The sequence below is a fragment of the Trifolium pratense genome, linkage group LG3 (genome assembly GCF_020283565.1).
Source record: "Trifolium pratense cultivar HEN17-A07 linkage group LG3, ARS_RC_1.1, whole genome shotgun sequence".
NCBI lineage: Eukaryota > Viridiplantae > Streptophyta > Magnoliopsida > Fabales > Fabaceae > Trifolium > Trifolium pratense.
Genome location: NC_060061.1, coordinates 4,339,902 through 4,357,217, shown reverse-complemented (window position 1 = coordinate 4,357,217; position 17,316 = coordinate 4,339,902). Strand labels below are relative to the sequence as shown.

At 34.0% G+C, this 17,316-nt stretch overlaps 3 protein-coding genes across 3 annotated transcripts; 2 read left to right on the top strand and 1 right to left on the bottom strand.

Moving 5' to 3' along the window:
- The first annotated feature begins 909 nt into the window (after positions 1 to 909).
- LOC123915478 (transcription factor bHLH68-like) lies at positions 910 to 5,262 on the top strand. The gene is made up of 9 exons (XM_045966612.1): positions 910 to 1,510; positions 1,803 to 2,076; positions 2,409 to 2,483; positions 2,741 to 2,806; positions 3,745 to 3,810; positions 3,973 to 4,044; positions 4,229 to 4,273; positions 4,381 to 4,422; positions 4,732 to 5,262. Exons 1-9 carry the CDS (start codon positions 1,251 to 1,253, stop codon positions 4,864 to 4,866), a joined length of 1,035 nt encoding a protein of 344 aa, XP_045822568.1. The 5' UTR covers positions 910 to 1,250; the 3' UTR covers positions 4,867 to 5,262.
- A 232-nt stretch (positions 5,263 to 5,494) lies between these two features.
- On the bottom strand, positions 5,495 to 7,534 carry LOC123915477 (heat shock 70 kDa protein 4-like). The gene is made up of 2 exons (XM_045966611.1): positions 7,315 to 7,534; positions 5,495 to 7,173 (listed from the first exon to the last, which is right to left on the bottom strand). Exons 1-2 carry the CDS (start codon positions 7,532 to 7,534, stop codon positions 5,495 to 5,497), a joined length of 1,899 nt encoding a protein of 632 aa, XP_045822567.1.
- A 2,880-nt stretch (positions 7,535 to 10,414) lies between these two features.
- Positions 10,415 to 16,627, top strand: LOC123915476 (putative E3 ubiquitin-protein ligase LIN-1). Its single transcript, XM_045966610.1, is given in 15 exon segments — positions 10,415 to 10,756; positions 11,394 to 11,624; positions 11,727 to 11,812; positions 11,892 to 13,052; positions 13,266 to 13,410; positions 13,526 to 13,783; positions 13,915 to 14,221; positions 14,505 to 14,632; positions 14,707 to 14,823; positions 15,268 to 15,399; positions 15,473 to 15,595; positions 15,829 to 15,939; positions 16,050 to 16,196; positions 16,387 to 16,527; positions 16,530 to 16,627. Coding segments are annotated over 15 exon segments (3,393 nt in total). The 5' UTR covers positions 10,415 to 10,483; the 3' UTR covers positions 16,563 to 16,627.
- The last annotated feature ends 689 nt before the right edge of the window (positions 16,628 to 17,316 follow it).

The following is a 17,316-nucleotide window of genomic DNA, read 5'->3' as shown; positions in this document are numbered from 1 at the left end:
AGTAATTAATCTCTCTCTGTAACTCCAAATTTAGTGGAGTTTGATTCTGTGGAAAACTAACTCAATTGCGGTCGTTTCGGTACCAGTTTGGTGAATTATTGATCCAAATTGAGTTCTGTGCGTAGCTTTGAACTTGAGGCTCAGAAGCAGATTTTGTGCAAAATTTTGGTGGGGGGGCAAAATCCAACAAATTATAAAATAGGGGGGGTAAAATTCCGCATTTTAAAATAGGGGGGTAAAATTCCGCATTTTTCAAAATAGGGGGGGTAAAACTGCATTTAAGCCAAATTAATTAAAATTAATAACATAAGAGTTCTATAACAAATCATTTTACTCCCTCCCTATTAAATTTCTATTGGACTTTTATCCCCCGTATATTTTTTATTAGCAATTTTAGTTTATGTTGTTAAGAAAATTCATGTGTAACCTTCAAATTTTTGAATGATTTTAAATATTATAAACTTCACTACCACAACATTTTAAAATACTTTAATAAGTGATGTGTGTTAATTTTTACTATAGATTCATCCGCTAAAAATTAACGATGATTTTTTTGCAGTATAAAGTTTAAAGCTATGTTTGAATTGATGATACATAACGAAATAAAGCGGAATGGAATGAAACAGAGTGAGATGGAATAAAACAGAAATTCTATTCTATTGTTTGGACATTTTATGGAGAAGTTGTATTCTATTTCATACACCCCAAATTGAAGGTCGAGGAAGAAAAATGAGAGAAAATAATCAATTAAATACCATCATATACCACTCAATTCACCTTTTTTTTTTAAAAGAATTCAAACAATGAAACCTCACTTCATATCACTTTAAACTATTTCATTTCATCTCATTTCATCAATCCAAACAAAACCGTGATAAATTAATTACGGAGGAAGAGCTGCCAACTTTTGTTCCCACTTTATGATAAAGCAAAAGCAAGCAAGCTAAGGGAAAATAAAATAGAAAAGTAGAGAGGAAAGTAAGAAAGAAAAGAAAAGAAAAGCAATAAAGAAATTAAAGGCAAGGAGAAGAAAAAGAGAGGAAACAAAAGACAAAAGGTTCTAAAACTCCATGATTATTATTAATTCAAATTCTCTAAAAAAAAGTATACAATCAAAGCAACAATAATAACACTAGTGTTCCTCCCTACTTTCCTCTTATAGCTACTTAACCAACCACATAAGCTTTTCTCAAATTAAGTTTCAACTTAAAGACCCTATTTGAAGCATCAAGAAAGAAAGAAAGAAAGACATGAATAGAGGTGTTAATCTACAAAGCTCACCAGTGCAACAAATGATGGCTGGAAACCCTAACAACTGGTGGAACTCCATGCGCCCGCCGGCACCTGATCATCATCATCACCAACCTTTCTTCTCCACTACTACTACTACTACTAGTCCTTCTCCTTCTAATTACTTTGTAACTCCGTATCCTACTTCATCTTCTCTTCCTCTTCCTTCTTGGCATGAAAATCAAGATCAACTACCTGAGTCATGGAGTCAACTACTCATGTAACCTCTCTCTCAAATCACTCATACACTTCTAAAAAGTCGAGTTAAATCACGACGAAAATTAGTTACAAAAAATTAGATTTATTCTATTTTTGAATCTGTGACACTTAACGATCGACTGAATTAAAAAATATTTTTTATTTTGGTACATAAATATTAATTTTTTTTAGTGCACCTAATGGTTGCATGTCAAGACTATGTTTGATTATTTTAAGGATGAATTAATCTATATATAGATATAATTATTTTTTTTGTTTTAATTTTGAGTGTTTTTTTTTTGGAAAATCTATAGGAGTGGTGGGGTGGTGTATGAAGAAGATAAGGAACAAATTATGCTAAGTCAGCCTCTTTCAAATGCTTCTTCTCTTGTTGATCATGTCAAACAAGAAACTTCAGTGAACAACTATGTTTATGGAAATGAAGAATTTCATGGAACAACAAATTCTAGTACTTGGTCTCAAATAGTGTCGGTGCCTTCTTCTTCTTCCTCCAAATCTAGCATGTTGGATTTTTCTAACAATAAATTTGATACAAGATCTCCACCATCAGATCCATCTTCTGACCAGGTATATATCATACATACATATTTCATGATTAATCAAGCTAGAATTTTCTTCTCTTTCTCTTGAATTTATTGGTTTGTGCAAATTAATTAGAAGTATTTAATTTTTTTTTAAAACTTTACTAAATTCAACCAATTTTCAATTGAAATTATATTTTTCAATAAATATATAAAATTATGGTTTGCTTTCTATAATTCTATCTATTTATCTTCTCTAAATCAAAATAAATAATATATGGAAAAAAAAAATCTATGTTCTTTTTGGTTTGTGTGTTTTATTTACATTAATTCTATAATTTTTATTAACAAAAGTTTTTTTTGCTTCTTTTTCAATAGTGCAATAGTGGTGCAACTGGTGGGGCATTGAAGAAAGCTAGGGTTCAACCATCTACAACTCAGCCTACCTTCAAGGTATAGTCAATAGCAAACAATTCTAGACACAAAATTCCAACCTTTAAATCTCTTTCAACAAAAACATGTGTGGGTTGTAACTCTTGTCATTCATGGTTTGTCTTGTTCTCATTATCATGATGTTTTTTTTAAATCTTTCTTTCTCACTTTATCTTATGATGATTAGACAAATATATTATATATGCCAACATATATATTGAACCACCACATGTATATATAGTTTTATGATTTCTTAATTTTATTTCTCCATTTTTCAGGTTAGGAAGGAGAAGTTAGGTGACAGAATTACTGCCCTTCATCAACTAGTTTCCCCATTTGGAAAGGTATTTTTTTATAAGCCTAGCTACTTTTTGTTCAATTGATATTAGAACAAAGGTGATTATAATATATTATGTGGATTAAAATTGAGCCACTTTAAACAATTATCAAATGTTCGACCCAAACTTAATTCTAATATAGTCGTCGTATTCAAACAATCTAAAACCGTAAATTGATCTAAATAACCAAAAGTCGCACAAAACTGAATATTATTGAATGCTTTTAGATCTTCTCTTAAAACAGTTCAAATCGGATTTTAGAATTTTTTTTTTTCAAAATCAAACCAGACTAAACAACATGCATAGATTTTTTAATTAATACATATAGTATTTATTTTTATTTTTTAAATAATATTTATCATTATAATTTATTATTTTTTACTATTTCGTATGTTCTAAATATACTTGATAATGTTAATTTTTAATATATTATATGATATATATTTTGCATCAAACATGTCACTTTATTGTATCTTTACATTTTGGCGGGGCTTGAACCCTAGACTTATTCCAACTCATTTAACTCTTAGTTTAATTAATTTAATCAATTGAGCTACCTATTTCATCCCGCATAATCATTCAAATTGAACTGAAATCACATAATTTTTTTTAATGTTTTGACAATATTGTTGATCTTTTTGCCTAAAAAACACAATATATGTGTGTGTAGTTTTGAAGAACATTGAAAGTAATACGGTATAATTTGCTTTGATCTAGTAGTAAAAAACAGTTTTGTGTTTGATGTTATTGCACATCAACTTATGCTCAAAATTTGAATAAAATTAAAGAAGGTACGTACGAATCTTAAATTTGCATTAGAAAGAATATAAAAACAATCTTAAAGTTAAGCTATTTTTTTACACATATGTATAATTATTCATCTTTCCCATCCCTTTTATTAATATATATATTTGATGAGTGTGGTGTTTTTATAACTTTTGCAGACTGACACAGCATCTGTCTTATTAGAATCAATTGGTTATATCAGATTCCTTCAGAGTCAAATTGAGGCAATATTTCTTTTCCTCTCTCTTTCTTCAATTCATTTCCAAACAATCATACTCATTGAATAGTGATGGAATGGAACACTGTTAAAAGTATATTTCATTTTTCACTTTCTTGTTTTTCAAGTTCTAAAAATTCTCTTTACTTTTTCCCCGTGTATCATGCAGGCACTTAGTTTACCATACTTGGGAAATGGATCAGTAGGAGGAGGAAACATCAAGAACCAACAACAACAATATGTAAGCATGCAAAGTTTTAATTTCTCTCATTTCCCAATGTAACAAAGAATAATCACTTTTCTGCTTTTTACTATGTCTTCTAGTAATTTGCATGTGCTAGCAGCTCCTACACACTGCACTGCACACTAATTAGTTGGTAATTATATTGTACTAATTGTGATTATTATTTAATTATTAATGTTAGGTTCAAGGTGAGAAGAATTGTTTTTTCCCTGAACACCCTGGTCAGGTATGTGACTATTTATGCTTTTCTTTGGTATTTTGCATTTGGCAAATAAGCTACTCAATTCAACTTGCATAATTTCTGATTGTATTTTATTACTTTGTGGTTTATAGCTTCTGAATGAAAACTGTTTGAAGAGAAAGGCCAGTGAGCAGGTAATTGTTCTGTTTTTATATCAAAAATGTTTCGTGCACGTGCATTTCATACACTCGAGACACCTGATTAATTACGTGTAAAAATGTAGTCAATTCAGTTGAGTAAATGATTAATTCAATTCACGTTGAAAATGGTGGCTAATTCACCGTGAATTGAATTAACCATCTACTCAACTGAATTTGCTACATTTTTATACATGATTAATCAGGTGTCTGCACGAGTGTTAAAAAATGAGTGTCCATGTATCATTACTAATTTAATAATTTGAATTTTGACTGACTCTGACTTGATTTATTATTGAAAATTAGGATTGTGAAGAAGAAGAAAAGAAGGACTTGAGGAGTAGAGGATTATGTTTGGTTCCAGTTTCATGCACACTACAAGTTGGAAGTGACAATGGAGCTGATTATTGGAATTCTAGTTTTGGTGGTGGATATCAGTAGATTGGATTAATTTACAATTGGGGTAGCATGCATATATTCATCATATATATATATATGTGAAAAAACATACAAAGAGGCAAGCAAATTGGTGGAAATTTGTATAGCATCATGAGCAGTCAATCTGCTATATATAAAATATTATCTAAGGCTGATTGCTCATGATGCTATGCAAGGTTCCTTAATAAAAAATATGTATGCTGATTATATATTTGCAAGCCCTTGTTAATTAAGAATCCTCAATTTGTGCAAATAATTATTCAAGCTTTAACTTATTTTCATTTGATCATTAGCTTAATTTAAAGGTCAGATGCTAGATTTTAATGTATATATGGAATAATTGTATGATTAATCATTTGAATTCTAAACATTTAGAACAAGCTTTTGAATTTTGTTATAGTTACTGTGAGTTTATTTATATAAGCCAAAATATTATAACAAAGTAACCAGAAATTCTCTAATGGAGATAAGTCACATCTAAACAGCGATGAAACTTACTACTTATAACATAGAAACCGGAAAAAGATAATTACAAGAATAACAATTTAAATTAAAAAGTAAAAATAGAAGAAGTTATGCCTTAGATAAGGACAAAGATGATTACAAGAATAACAGTTCCTAAATGATAAAACTAGACAGATTTTCTTATAATTTGTTGTACTATACTCTCGAGCTCCTTCAGATGATTTTCAAGAACATGTATTTCACTCTGCTGCTTACCGCCAAGCAAATTTGTGACCTTCTTAATTGCAGAGGCAATCTTATCGTCTTTTTGAGAAGAGAGAGCATTCCTCAACTTGTAAACGCAGTCATCTAATTTATTCATTAGCTTGGCCCTCCTTAGAAATTTCTCATCTTCAACGCGGTACTTTTCAGCTTCTCTGATCTTTTCTTTAATTTCTTGAGATGATGACAATCTTTCTTTGTTATTAGTTATTGTAATCTTGTTTTTACTGCCAGTTGATTTTACATAAGCAGAAACAGTTAAGATACCATTTTCATCAATGTCAAAGCATACATCTATAGGGTGACCTCGAGGAGCACGTGGGAGGCCGGAAAGAACAAAAGAACCAAGCAGATTGTTGTCACTTGCTCTTGCTCTCTCACCCTCATAAACCTCAATACCAACAGCATCTAGGTTATCATAAACTGTCTCACAACGTTTTGTTATTTTTATGGGAATGCTAGTGTTCCTAGGAATTGCAACACCCATGATATGACCTTTAAGAGAGATACCGAGAGACAAAGGTGTAACGTCTTGTATAACCAAGTTTGGTACATTTTTAAAGCCTCCGCTCAACAAAGCAGCCTGCACAGCTGCACCATAAGCAACAGCTTCATCGGGGTTAATGCTCTTACACAGATCCTTCCCTGCAAAAAATTCCTGGAGGAGTTGTTGTAGTTTTGGAATTCTAGAGGAGCCGCCAACAAGAACAACATGATGTATATCACTCTTGTCCATCTTGGCATCAATGAGACAAGTCTCGACAATTTTCAAGCACTCGTTGAAAAGATCCATATTGATTTCCTCAAACATAGAACGAGTGATTGATGAAAAGAAATCAATGTCCTCAAATAAAGAATCTATCTCAATGTTGGCGACAAGAGCAAAAGATAGTGTCCTTTTTGCTCTCTCGCACTCTCTTCTCAACCTCCTTAAAGCTCTTGGGTTTCTGGTAATGTCCACATTAGTCTTCTTCTTAAACTCCCTTGCAAAGTAGTTCACCATCCTACTGTCAAAGTCCTCTCCCCCGAGGTGAGTGTTTCCGGCGGTGGCCTTCACTTGGATGACCTTATCCTTTTTATTTTTTAATAAATCCAAGACTGTATCCTTAATTGTTTTTTTCGAATGAATCACTTCATCCTTAATCGTAACGATAGACACATCAAAAGTCCCACCACCCAGGTCAAAGATGAAAATATTTCGTTTTCTTCCCACACAGTTAATTCTTTTGTCCAGTCCATATGCAATAGCTGCCGCAGTGGGTTCGTTGATTATCTTCATAACATTAAGACCAGCAATGGCACCGGCATCTATGGTGGCTTTCCGCTGATAATCATTGAAATAAGCAGGCACAGTAATAACTGCATTTGTGACAGGTGATTCCAAAAAAGTCTCTGCAATCTCGCGCATCCTTGTTAGAATCATAGATGAAATTTCTTCGGCACATAGGTGTTTCTCTTGTCCCTTGTACTTAACAGATATCATCGGTTTGTCATCAACTCCGGAAACAACCTTGAATGGCCACACCATCATATCATTTTGAACAACAGAATCACTAAACTTCCTACCAATTAACCTCTTAGCATCTGAATAAAAACAAAAAAACATTACTAGTTATATATATATGATCATTCATTCCATTGTCCAACTAACATATGAATGATATAAATATGAGAAAATTTAAAGAGAAAGAAACTTTAATGCTAGCTAGAGAAATAGAAATTTACCAAAGACAGTGTTTTGGGGGTTGGACGCAGTTTGATTCTTAGCAGCATCACCAATCAACCTTTGATAATCGGTGAAAGCAACAAAAGAAGGTGTTGTTTTGCTGCCTTGATCATTGTGAATAATCTCAACTCTGTTGTGTTCATCTAGCCACACAGCAACACATGAATTCGTTGTTCCGAGGTCTATTCCAATAGCTTTTCCTTGGTATTTTTTAGCCATGACCATGAGCGTCAGTTTTTAATTCTTCAAATATAGACGTTTTTCAATGTTTTATGGCATACTCTAGTGATGGATATATATACTAGTTAGTTACTTCTCACCCAAGCGAACCATATCTATTTAATCAAATCAAATCTGATCAAATTCTTGTGAAGATTGAATTCAAGATCAGGAAATAAAGATTATATTTTTTTTAAAGAAATTAGATATGTTTAAAAATAAAGATTTCTATCAAAAACAATAAAAATAAAGAAAGATTATATTTGTTTTTAAATTGGATATACTTGAAAATAAAGCGAGATTCTTTACATGTGTTCCTATCTTTAAGGCTTAATTTTATAAAAATACTTTCATATGGGTAAAAGGAATGATGAAGGGACATAAATATTAGATTTTATGAGGTTCACTACTTAAGTAGCGAACCATATTTTTTCAGATTTTACATTTACGATTTCACTACCTAAATAAGAAACTGTGTTTTTTAAAAAATTTACTCCCTTTAACACTTGCTACTTAAATAATGAGGGTGTATTTTTGGAATTTTTGGAGACGTAAGAGAAGCCGGGGGCGCAAAAAGAAGTTCTAAATGGGATTATAATTTGAAGCCCACACTACTTCCTATTAAAGAGATCCATCCTTTATTCGCCAAAAAAGTTGTATAACTCCCACCCTCTCATCCCAAAAAAAAACCTATAAGAATACTGAAATACCCTTTCAAAAGATAAAAAATTCAGTTTTTTTTTTAAAAAAATTGGGGATATAAAAAAAATCTTTGTTTATTTATTAAACATATGAAGATTTGTCCATGTTAACTTAGCTTAATTGGCAGAGACGTCACATTGTATAAATACGGACTAAAACCCAAATCTCAAACACTTTGCTTATTTAGTTTAAGAGGAATTTCTAACCACTAGGCTACATAAAAAAATAATATTTGATTTGATTTTCTTTCATTTTTTAAGGCGAATAAAACTTGGTCCTACATATATTACATGCAATGTCCTAATCAACTAAGTTGTATTCACGGGGTTTTATTATGTATATATTTTTTTGTCAAGTTGTGTAGTAACTAAAAATTTCATTCTTAAGGTGAATAAGTGAAGTGTCTCTAACCCCTACATATAATGTAATGTTTCTACCAACTTAGTTAAACTCACGAGAATCAAGCTAAATATATGTAACTACAATCGCATAAGAATATATATATAACTAAAAATATAATTAACTTGCTCACGAAATATAATATATAATCTATTCTCGTAAAAATGTCACTTTATTACTTGTTTGACTATTTACGTTTAGGCATAATTTTAAACAATAACCAAAGCTCCATCTACCATGCTTTTAGGGTGGGTTAGAATTTTTAAAAATACATAAATGAAATATAAGTAATATCAATCGACTTTATCGATGATGTATTGTGATCAAAGCCTATGTGTTTAGCATATGAATGAGTAACTTAGTTTTTGCTCTATCACATTCTTCTGGGTATATGTTTTCAACACGACAACCCCTCCCAAAATATTCCTATTCTCAACAATTGTCTCATGTCTCGCGCCTTTTCCCGAGTATGTGGGTAGGCCGGTAAAAACACGAGCATGGTCTATTTAGGCATTATTGATATGTGCCAAATAAAAGAAGAATGTGTTAAGTATGTGGACTTGGGTCAGGCCAACTAGCTCTACATTAAGTTCATTTGAGCTTATAGATTATGTACACGAAAAATTATGTTCCCCTCTCTTCTCCCAAATTTGAGAAACTGGGAGAGAAACTTTCGTGACACACATGATAATTTATGATGGTCCATAGCCTTTTAGGCTTAACTTAATTAAAGACAGAAAGAATTTTTCATCGATCCATCAAATTTATCCTACTAGTAGATAGATGGTATGAAATAGTGTATTAATCAATTAATTAACTACAAAGTTGAACTTGTAAATATCCAGCAATGAAAGATTCATAAAATAACAATAAGAAATTATTCTGCCAAATCAAAAGCATGAATCCAAAATCCAGAAACCGGATGACGTGATTAACAGTCAAAACGAGCCGGCTGGGCGGCAAAACAGGTCCCACTTGTTCGTATCTTGCCGCCACATTTCAAAGTCGATGATAGATTTACCAAAATGTCCCCACTCTTTTGATCTTACTTCTTCCACTCGCATACACCTGTCAATGAACAAAATCATAAACTATAAGCCGCGAAATTACCTTTGTCCTTTCAGAATGAGAACGCTGTTTTGACTAATTACTACTTTAACACAAGGGTAAATTTGTCATTTTCCAAACTGCCGTCTCGTTTCAAGACTTTTCGTTCCCGCAAATTGAATCCGTTAATACTGTTTTTTCCGTTAACATCATAAACCTCACTTCACAGTTAACTCCCATTCCGATCAAACCACCGCTATGGACACCGTAACCGTCACAACACGAGCTCAGATCCTCCGTCACATAACCGCATTCACCACCAGCGTTATTAACCAATCAGAACTCCGTCGCAGCCTCATTGAAACACTCCACCGTGAAACTTCAATCTCTAATCAAGTAACCCTAAAACAACTTAACCTCGCTGTAGACGCTCTCGAAAGCGCCATTTCCTTCTCCAGTTCCGCCATTCGTTCTTCTTCTTCTTCTTCTTCTCTCTCCCTCGCCGAGAAGCTTCTTATTCCTCTTCCAGAGTATCCTCTCTCCTCATTCCTCCTCTCCCTTATTCAAACCCTCCGTGACTGTCCCGACGAATCCGCAATAACTCTCCTCCGAATCTTCAATTCCAATCCTTCGCTTGCTCGATCTGAAATAGCACCTTCTCTCTACGAGCATCTCTTTTATCTTCACCTTTTCCCTGTTTTCCGGTGGTTTGATGAACAGAGAACGCGGATTTTGCCGTCAACTTCTGAAACACCGAGCCGCCACACCGGTGACTACTCGGCTTCGGATGAGTTAGTTGTTATGCCTTACGCCAAGTTGTTGTCGAGTGTGAGTGGTGATCAAGCGTCAAAGCTGAGGGAGTTGGAGAGAGAGTATGAAGAGGTTTTGGATGAGAATTGTAGGATTCTTGCTGTGTATTTTAAAGAGGTTTTGGTGAATAAAGACGAAGAATCAACAATTAGTCCACCGTTGTTGATATTGAAGAGTGCCGTAGAAGGTGGCCGTGGCAACGATGGTGGAGAGGACAGAAAGGAGGAAATGCAAATGCCTGTGTTGAAGAACGGACGGTATAATGTAATGTTGTCTTTTTCTTTGTTTATGAGTTTGTCACTTTTAACTAAATCAACTTACAAATGTTTATGTTTGATGTTGTAATTTCACTACAATTATAAAATCTTGATACCACATATGTTAATTGGACATGTATTTTGAAGATTTTGTTGGCCTGTGTGATTTTTAATTTTGCACCTCCTAAAGTCTCTTATGGGGAAAAATTTGTAACAAATTTTCTTATGTGCTATTTCGGACGTGTTTTCTGTAAACACAACTGAAGTAGTCGTTCGTTGTTCATTTGGGGAAACCTTAGTATGCAGATGTTATTTAAATTGAACTGGTCAATATTTGCTAGTTGTTGTGCATATAGTCTGGATCCTTGATTTGCTCCTCCAGTATTAGATGAACAGATTATTATTATTTATCTTTTTATAAATGAACTGATGATTTTTGTATTGGTGATACTTTTTTTCTTAATAGCCAGAAAACAAATTTGTATTTAAACCAAGGCCCGTTGGTTTTTGGAATTTTGGAGGAGCTATAGACTGGAATATGTGATTGTGGAGAAAACCAATATTTCTTTGCATTTGGTTTGATGATTTAAGGCACATGCATTTCATGATCATTCTGTAATTTCCTTTTCTACTGATTCCTGCAGCCAATATGGTCCGAAAGGGATACGTCTATTGAATACTTGAGCAGCAGTTCCAGCAATAGGTCCTCCCAGGCACCATTATATCCTCAAAGAGTCTCTTCTGGAGTCCTCAATCCCCGAAAATCTTCAAATTATTGGACAACACCGGTCTATTTAAACTCAGCCACCGAAACTCAATTTTCTTTGGATAAGAATTCACTTTGTTCTTCTTCGGATTCTGAAGCTGAAAATGAGGTAATTGATGCCACCTAGAGACGGAAAATCCAATGAGGACTGAACTTTCTATGCTTGTTGTTTTTGTTCTTTTGATGCTAAGTGCTGAATTATGTCCTGTAGGAAAAAGACAAAAATATAGCATTGTTGGAGCCTCAACAAAGCCAAACCCAGGAACAAATGCAAGCTATCTTCAAAGAATCCAGGGGGTATATATATTAAAAAACCATTCTTCAATATTTTGTTGTCTGCTGCATTTTCTTTAACTTGGACTCTTCCTGCTCCTAGCTCCCCAGATTATCCAATGGCAGACTATGAAATCACACCCCCACATGGAAGTGAGAAGCAAACACCTCCTAAAGACTTTGTCTGTCCAATAACCAGTAACATATTTGATGATCCAGTGACTCTTGAGACTGGTCAGACATATGAACGTAAAGCTATTGAGGAATGGTTCAATAGAGGGAACACAGCTTGTCCTATCACTCGTCAGAATCTGCAAAACACCAAGCTACCTAAGACAAATTATGTGCTCAAAAGACTAGTTGCTAGCTGGAAAGAACACAATCCCAGCTCAGCCCCGCCAACATGCGAGAGTCCATACAAAGATAACGAGGAAGACGTAAAGACAACAATGCCTTCGGCTTCTCCTAATAGTGTCATAACACAAGCCACCATTGATGGGATGGTTAGTGAGTTACGTTGTGCAATCAATAACCTGTACATGTCAGAGATTCTCCAGGAATCTGAAATGGCGGTTCTTCAAATTGATAAATTGTGGAGAGGAGGGAATCTGGGAGTGGATATCCATAGCATGCTATCAAAACCTCCAATAATTAACGGGTTTGTGGAGATACTTTTCAATTCTGTTGAACCCCATGTGCTACAGGCAGCAGTTTTCCTTCTGTCCGAGATGGGCTCTAGAGACAATGCTGTTATTCAGACTCTCACGCGTGTAGACACTGACGTTGAATGTATAATGGCTCTTTTCAAGAAAGGGTTGACAGAGGCTGTTGTGCTATTGTATCTCCTAAACCCTTCCCCTGTGACTCTTACTGAGATGGCCATAGTGGAGTCCCTCATAGAAGTTTTTAGTCAGAAAGAGGAAGACTTGGTTAAGATGTGTTTAAATCCCACAACAGCTGCAGTTCTTCTACTGGCACAGATTATCGGAAGCAGTGATGAGACAATTGCGTCTTCAGTTGTCAAGACTTTGTTCTCTGAAAAAGCCATTGGAGCTATTGCTGGCAGTTTGGGAGCTGAATGGGCAGAAGAAAGGATCGCTGCAGTGGAGATCTTATTGAGATGCATGCAAGAGGATGGGACTTGCAGAAACACCATTGCTGATAAAGCAGAGCTGTCTCCTATTCTGGAAACCTTCATCTGTGCAACTGATGTAGAGCGTTTCAAGATTGTTGAATTTTTTTCTGAATTGATCAAACTAAATAGGTATTTGTTTCGTATTCAGGATTATGTTAACCAAAATAGTAGCTAACTTATTACTTAATGTATGTACTTAGACAAAGATGAAAGAATTAACATATAGTAGAAAATATTTATCAAAAAACATAACATTTAATGCATTGACAACATCAAATAGTAAAGTTAATTACTTTCCATATTTTAGTTTATGTCTGATATCTTCCAATTGGTTCCTTTCAGGAGAACATTCAATGAACGAATCCTCCACATTATAAAGGAAGAAGGACCTTTTAGCACCATGCATACTCTTCTTATTCATTTGCAGACAGCCCTTCAAGATCAATGTCCAGTCATGGCCGGTCTCTTACTCCAACTTGATCTTCTGGTATGAATCTTAGAATTTGATACTAGTACTAGCTAAATCTTAAAAATAGGAACTGGTTTATGATTTCTATTTACACTTTTTACAAGGGAGTTAGCACTCATCATGCCGTTTTCAGGTGGAACCAAGAAATATGAGCATATACCGTGAAGAGGCGATAGATACTCTTATTTCATGCCTGAAGAACTCAGATTTCCCTGCTACCCAGTTAGCAGCTGCTAATACGATCATGTCACTGCAAGGGAGGTTCAGCTTCTCTGGAAAGCCTCTTATCAGAGAAGTCCTTCTTAAACGTGCAGGTATTGACAAAGGTCCCAGAAGTGATGTACAGGTGGATCATATGAGCAACTTCTTCTCAGAAATCGAAATAACACCAGTAATGCTCTTTGACACACTTAAAGTTTTTTGAGTTTCTGTTTCTGCTTCCCAAACTTTCCTTTTTAGTTTTTTTTTATTGTTTGGTGTTCTGTTATTTTAAAAATAACGCCATATACTTGGAATCAACAGGAAGAAGAGAAGGCGGCAGATGATTGGGAAAGAAAAATTGCATCTGTTCTAGTTAGCCACGAGTTTGGTATAATTTTTGAAGCTTTGGCAGATGGCATGAAGAGCAGAATTCCAGAACTACGTTCAGCGTGCTTTATATCAGCTACGTGGCTCATATACATGCTGACCGTTCTACCAGATACAGGGATACAAGGAGCAGCCCGTGTCTGTTTGCTAAAGCAGTTTGTAAATAAATTAAGCTCAGCGAAGGGCGTAGAACACAAAATCCTTTCTTTGCTTGCTCTCAATAGCTTTCTTCATTTCTCTGGTAAGTTTCAGAAATACGGCCATTTGTAACAACCTTGATTTTAAAAAATTAGAACAGCTAGATGATAATAAGAAAAAATATCTTGTCTACGAAGGAAAATAACATCCGATTTGCAGTTCTTGTAAGCATCATAAATTACTCAAATACATATTAGTCATTTCGAAAAAGATGAAAATTGTTGGCGAGCCTATGAACCTTTCTGTAGATTTATGTGTTTAAACTCCTGTATGTCGTTTATGTGAAGCAGAAGTATGATGATTGCACTTGATATTATAAATTTCAGACGGTGTACGTGATCTAACTGCTTCCTACGCTAAGGATATCTTAAAAGGTTTGAGAGAGCTAAAGAGATTCTCTCCCTTGGCATCTGAAATGCTGAAAGTTCTAGTTGATGAGAATGACCCTAAAACAGTAAGTTTGGTGTAGTCTTAAACAATTTTATTGGATAGGCATGGTGGATGATTTTAAAAAATTTATTGGAACAGGAAATTTGGAGACATAAAGAGCTAATCCAAGAAGATTGCAGAGAGAATGGAGAAGTGTTGTCTGTCATTTGCTTCAAGGATAAAATTATTTCAGGCCATACAGATGGAAGCATCAAGGTAATAAAATTTAGGATTTCAAATGCAGTGTAAATTCTAATGTATCATGATTACAATTATTGAAGCAAACATATAACTTTTATAGCAGTCTGGCGGATAATAGATTTCTACGTTTATCTATTATAGTTTATTTAAATATTTCTTTCCTTAAAATCATCAGAAAATAAATTATCACATTATCAAATTTTCCATTTGTGCAATAATCTAAAGGTAGACTTGGGTATGAGCATGAGCTAAATGCGTTAAGAAACAGATAAGATGTTGCAAAAAGGAGTAAATTTTTACGAAATAGTGTTTGCCATTTGCATGAAAGATTTAATAGCTTTCAAAAGGCCAGGATATGTATACCTTGTCATTAGCAAAATGTTTGGTTCATTGTTGCTTTGCATACAACAACTTCACAGTGATATGAGCTTACTGGAAAATACTTTGTAACTTTTGAAGGTCTGGACATTAAAGGATAACTTATTACTTCTGTTGCAAGAGATCCAAGAACATGTTAAGGCTGTGACAACCTTGACAATTTCAGAATCTCGTGACAGACTTTACAGTGGTTCACTTGATCGAACTGCAAAGGTAAAATTTTCTGCAGTTCTCGTCTCAATGTCAGGCAGCCTGCTAACAAAAGTTTTGTTTCGTTGAATAACAGATCTGGTCTATTGGAAAAGAAGAAATACATTGTGAGCAGGTGAACGATATGAAGGACCAGATTCATAATTTAGTTGTAACCAATAGCACAACTTGTTTCATTCCGCAGGGGACTGGTATCAAGGTATGCATGCAAGATTGTAAAATAACCTTAGTTCCCTCTCGTTATGAATGCCTGCACTCTCTCACACAATCATTATACTTGATATTTTGCTTTGAGCTGGATATTGTACCGTTTCCTTCCTATCTGATTCTATCCAAAAATGATTAGCAAGCCATTAATTTTTGGAACAGATTTGCTTCTTCTTCCCATCTAATGCTTAAAAGTGTACTGTAATTACTTTTGTCTTTCATCAGGTTCAGTCATTGAATGGAGAATCCAAGTTGTTAAATTCTAATAAATATGTGAAGTGTTTGGCTCATGCACATGGAAGATTATACTGTGGATGCCACGACAGTAGTGTTCAGGTATCAAGTTTTTTAAGAATTGTGGCATAGCCTAAACCTAATGTGATGCTATACTTGAGTATGTGATGGTATCTCAACACAATTGTGATAATACTATTGTGATGTTTCAGGAGATACATTTGGCCACTGGAACTATCAGTAATATTCAAAGTGGTTATAAAAGATTACTTGGGAAAGCATATCCTATTCATGCAATGCAAATTCATGGTGAACTTGTATATGCAGCTGGCTCTTCCTTGGACGGAACTTCGATAAAGGTATCTTGCACATATATAATATAGTTGTATATATAAAGATATAAATACTTTTTTCTTACTAGAAACATCAGGTTTCAATTCATGATATAATGAATTCCAAAGCATAGAAATTTCTTGAGCTTCTTGGTATTAATTTTACGGATGTCAATTCCACACCATAGTTAACTGACTGATTTACATATACATCAAGATATGGAACAATTCCAATTACAGTATGATTGGATCACTGCAAACTGGATCAGAAGTGCGGGCTATGGCAGTAAGTTCAGAATTAATTTATCTTGGGTGCAAGGGAGGTGCTGTAGAAATTTGGGATAAGAAGAAACTCGTTAAAGTTGGCACATTACAGTTGGGTACAAACTGTAAGGTTAATTGCATGGCTCTAGGTAGCAATGAAGAAATTTTGGTGATTGGAACTTCAGATGGCCAAATTCAGGTCATACACTTTTTGCTTGAATTTTAATTTCAATTTGTTATATTCTATTCTCACTTCACACTTCAGATGGTCATACTTTAAAAGTTTGCATATTTATATCATCTATATACCAAGTAGCAGAAGTACTACTATGTCTTCTTCTAAATCAGATATAAATAGAATGTAATAGTAGAGCTTTTTACTAACAATAGCAAAATTTCTGGTGATTGCAGGCGTGGGAAATGAATTAAAAGAAGATACTCTTTGTACTAGTCCAATATATGGAGCTAAACTTTACTTGATAATATTAAATTCATTAATTAAACCTTAGAAATGCTTGCATTTTCTAGGTTCATTAGGGGCTGTATATAGCTCAAAGGTTTATACATAAAAGAGTCTTGTACATATAGACTGATTTTCTATGTAGATATGTCATATGTGATTAGCTATATATGCATAAAACTATAATTTTATCCATTCATCTTTTCTCTTTTTTCCCTTCTATTCTTTTAGTTGTGTTTGGGTGAGAATTTTTAGAACAGAAGAAAGTGATTATCCACTCCTACTGTCCTACCTTATAAACTCATGTCTATTTTTGAGATTATGGTGACTTTTTCACATTTGATTCTTTTCAAATAGACACAGGTCATCTTCTCTTCATCTTCTAATATAGTATGTCTTTTGTACATTCACACCAGATCAAAT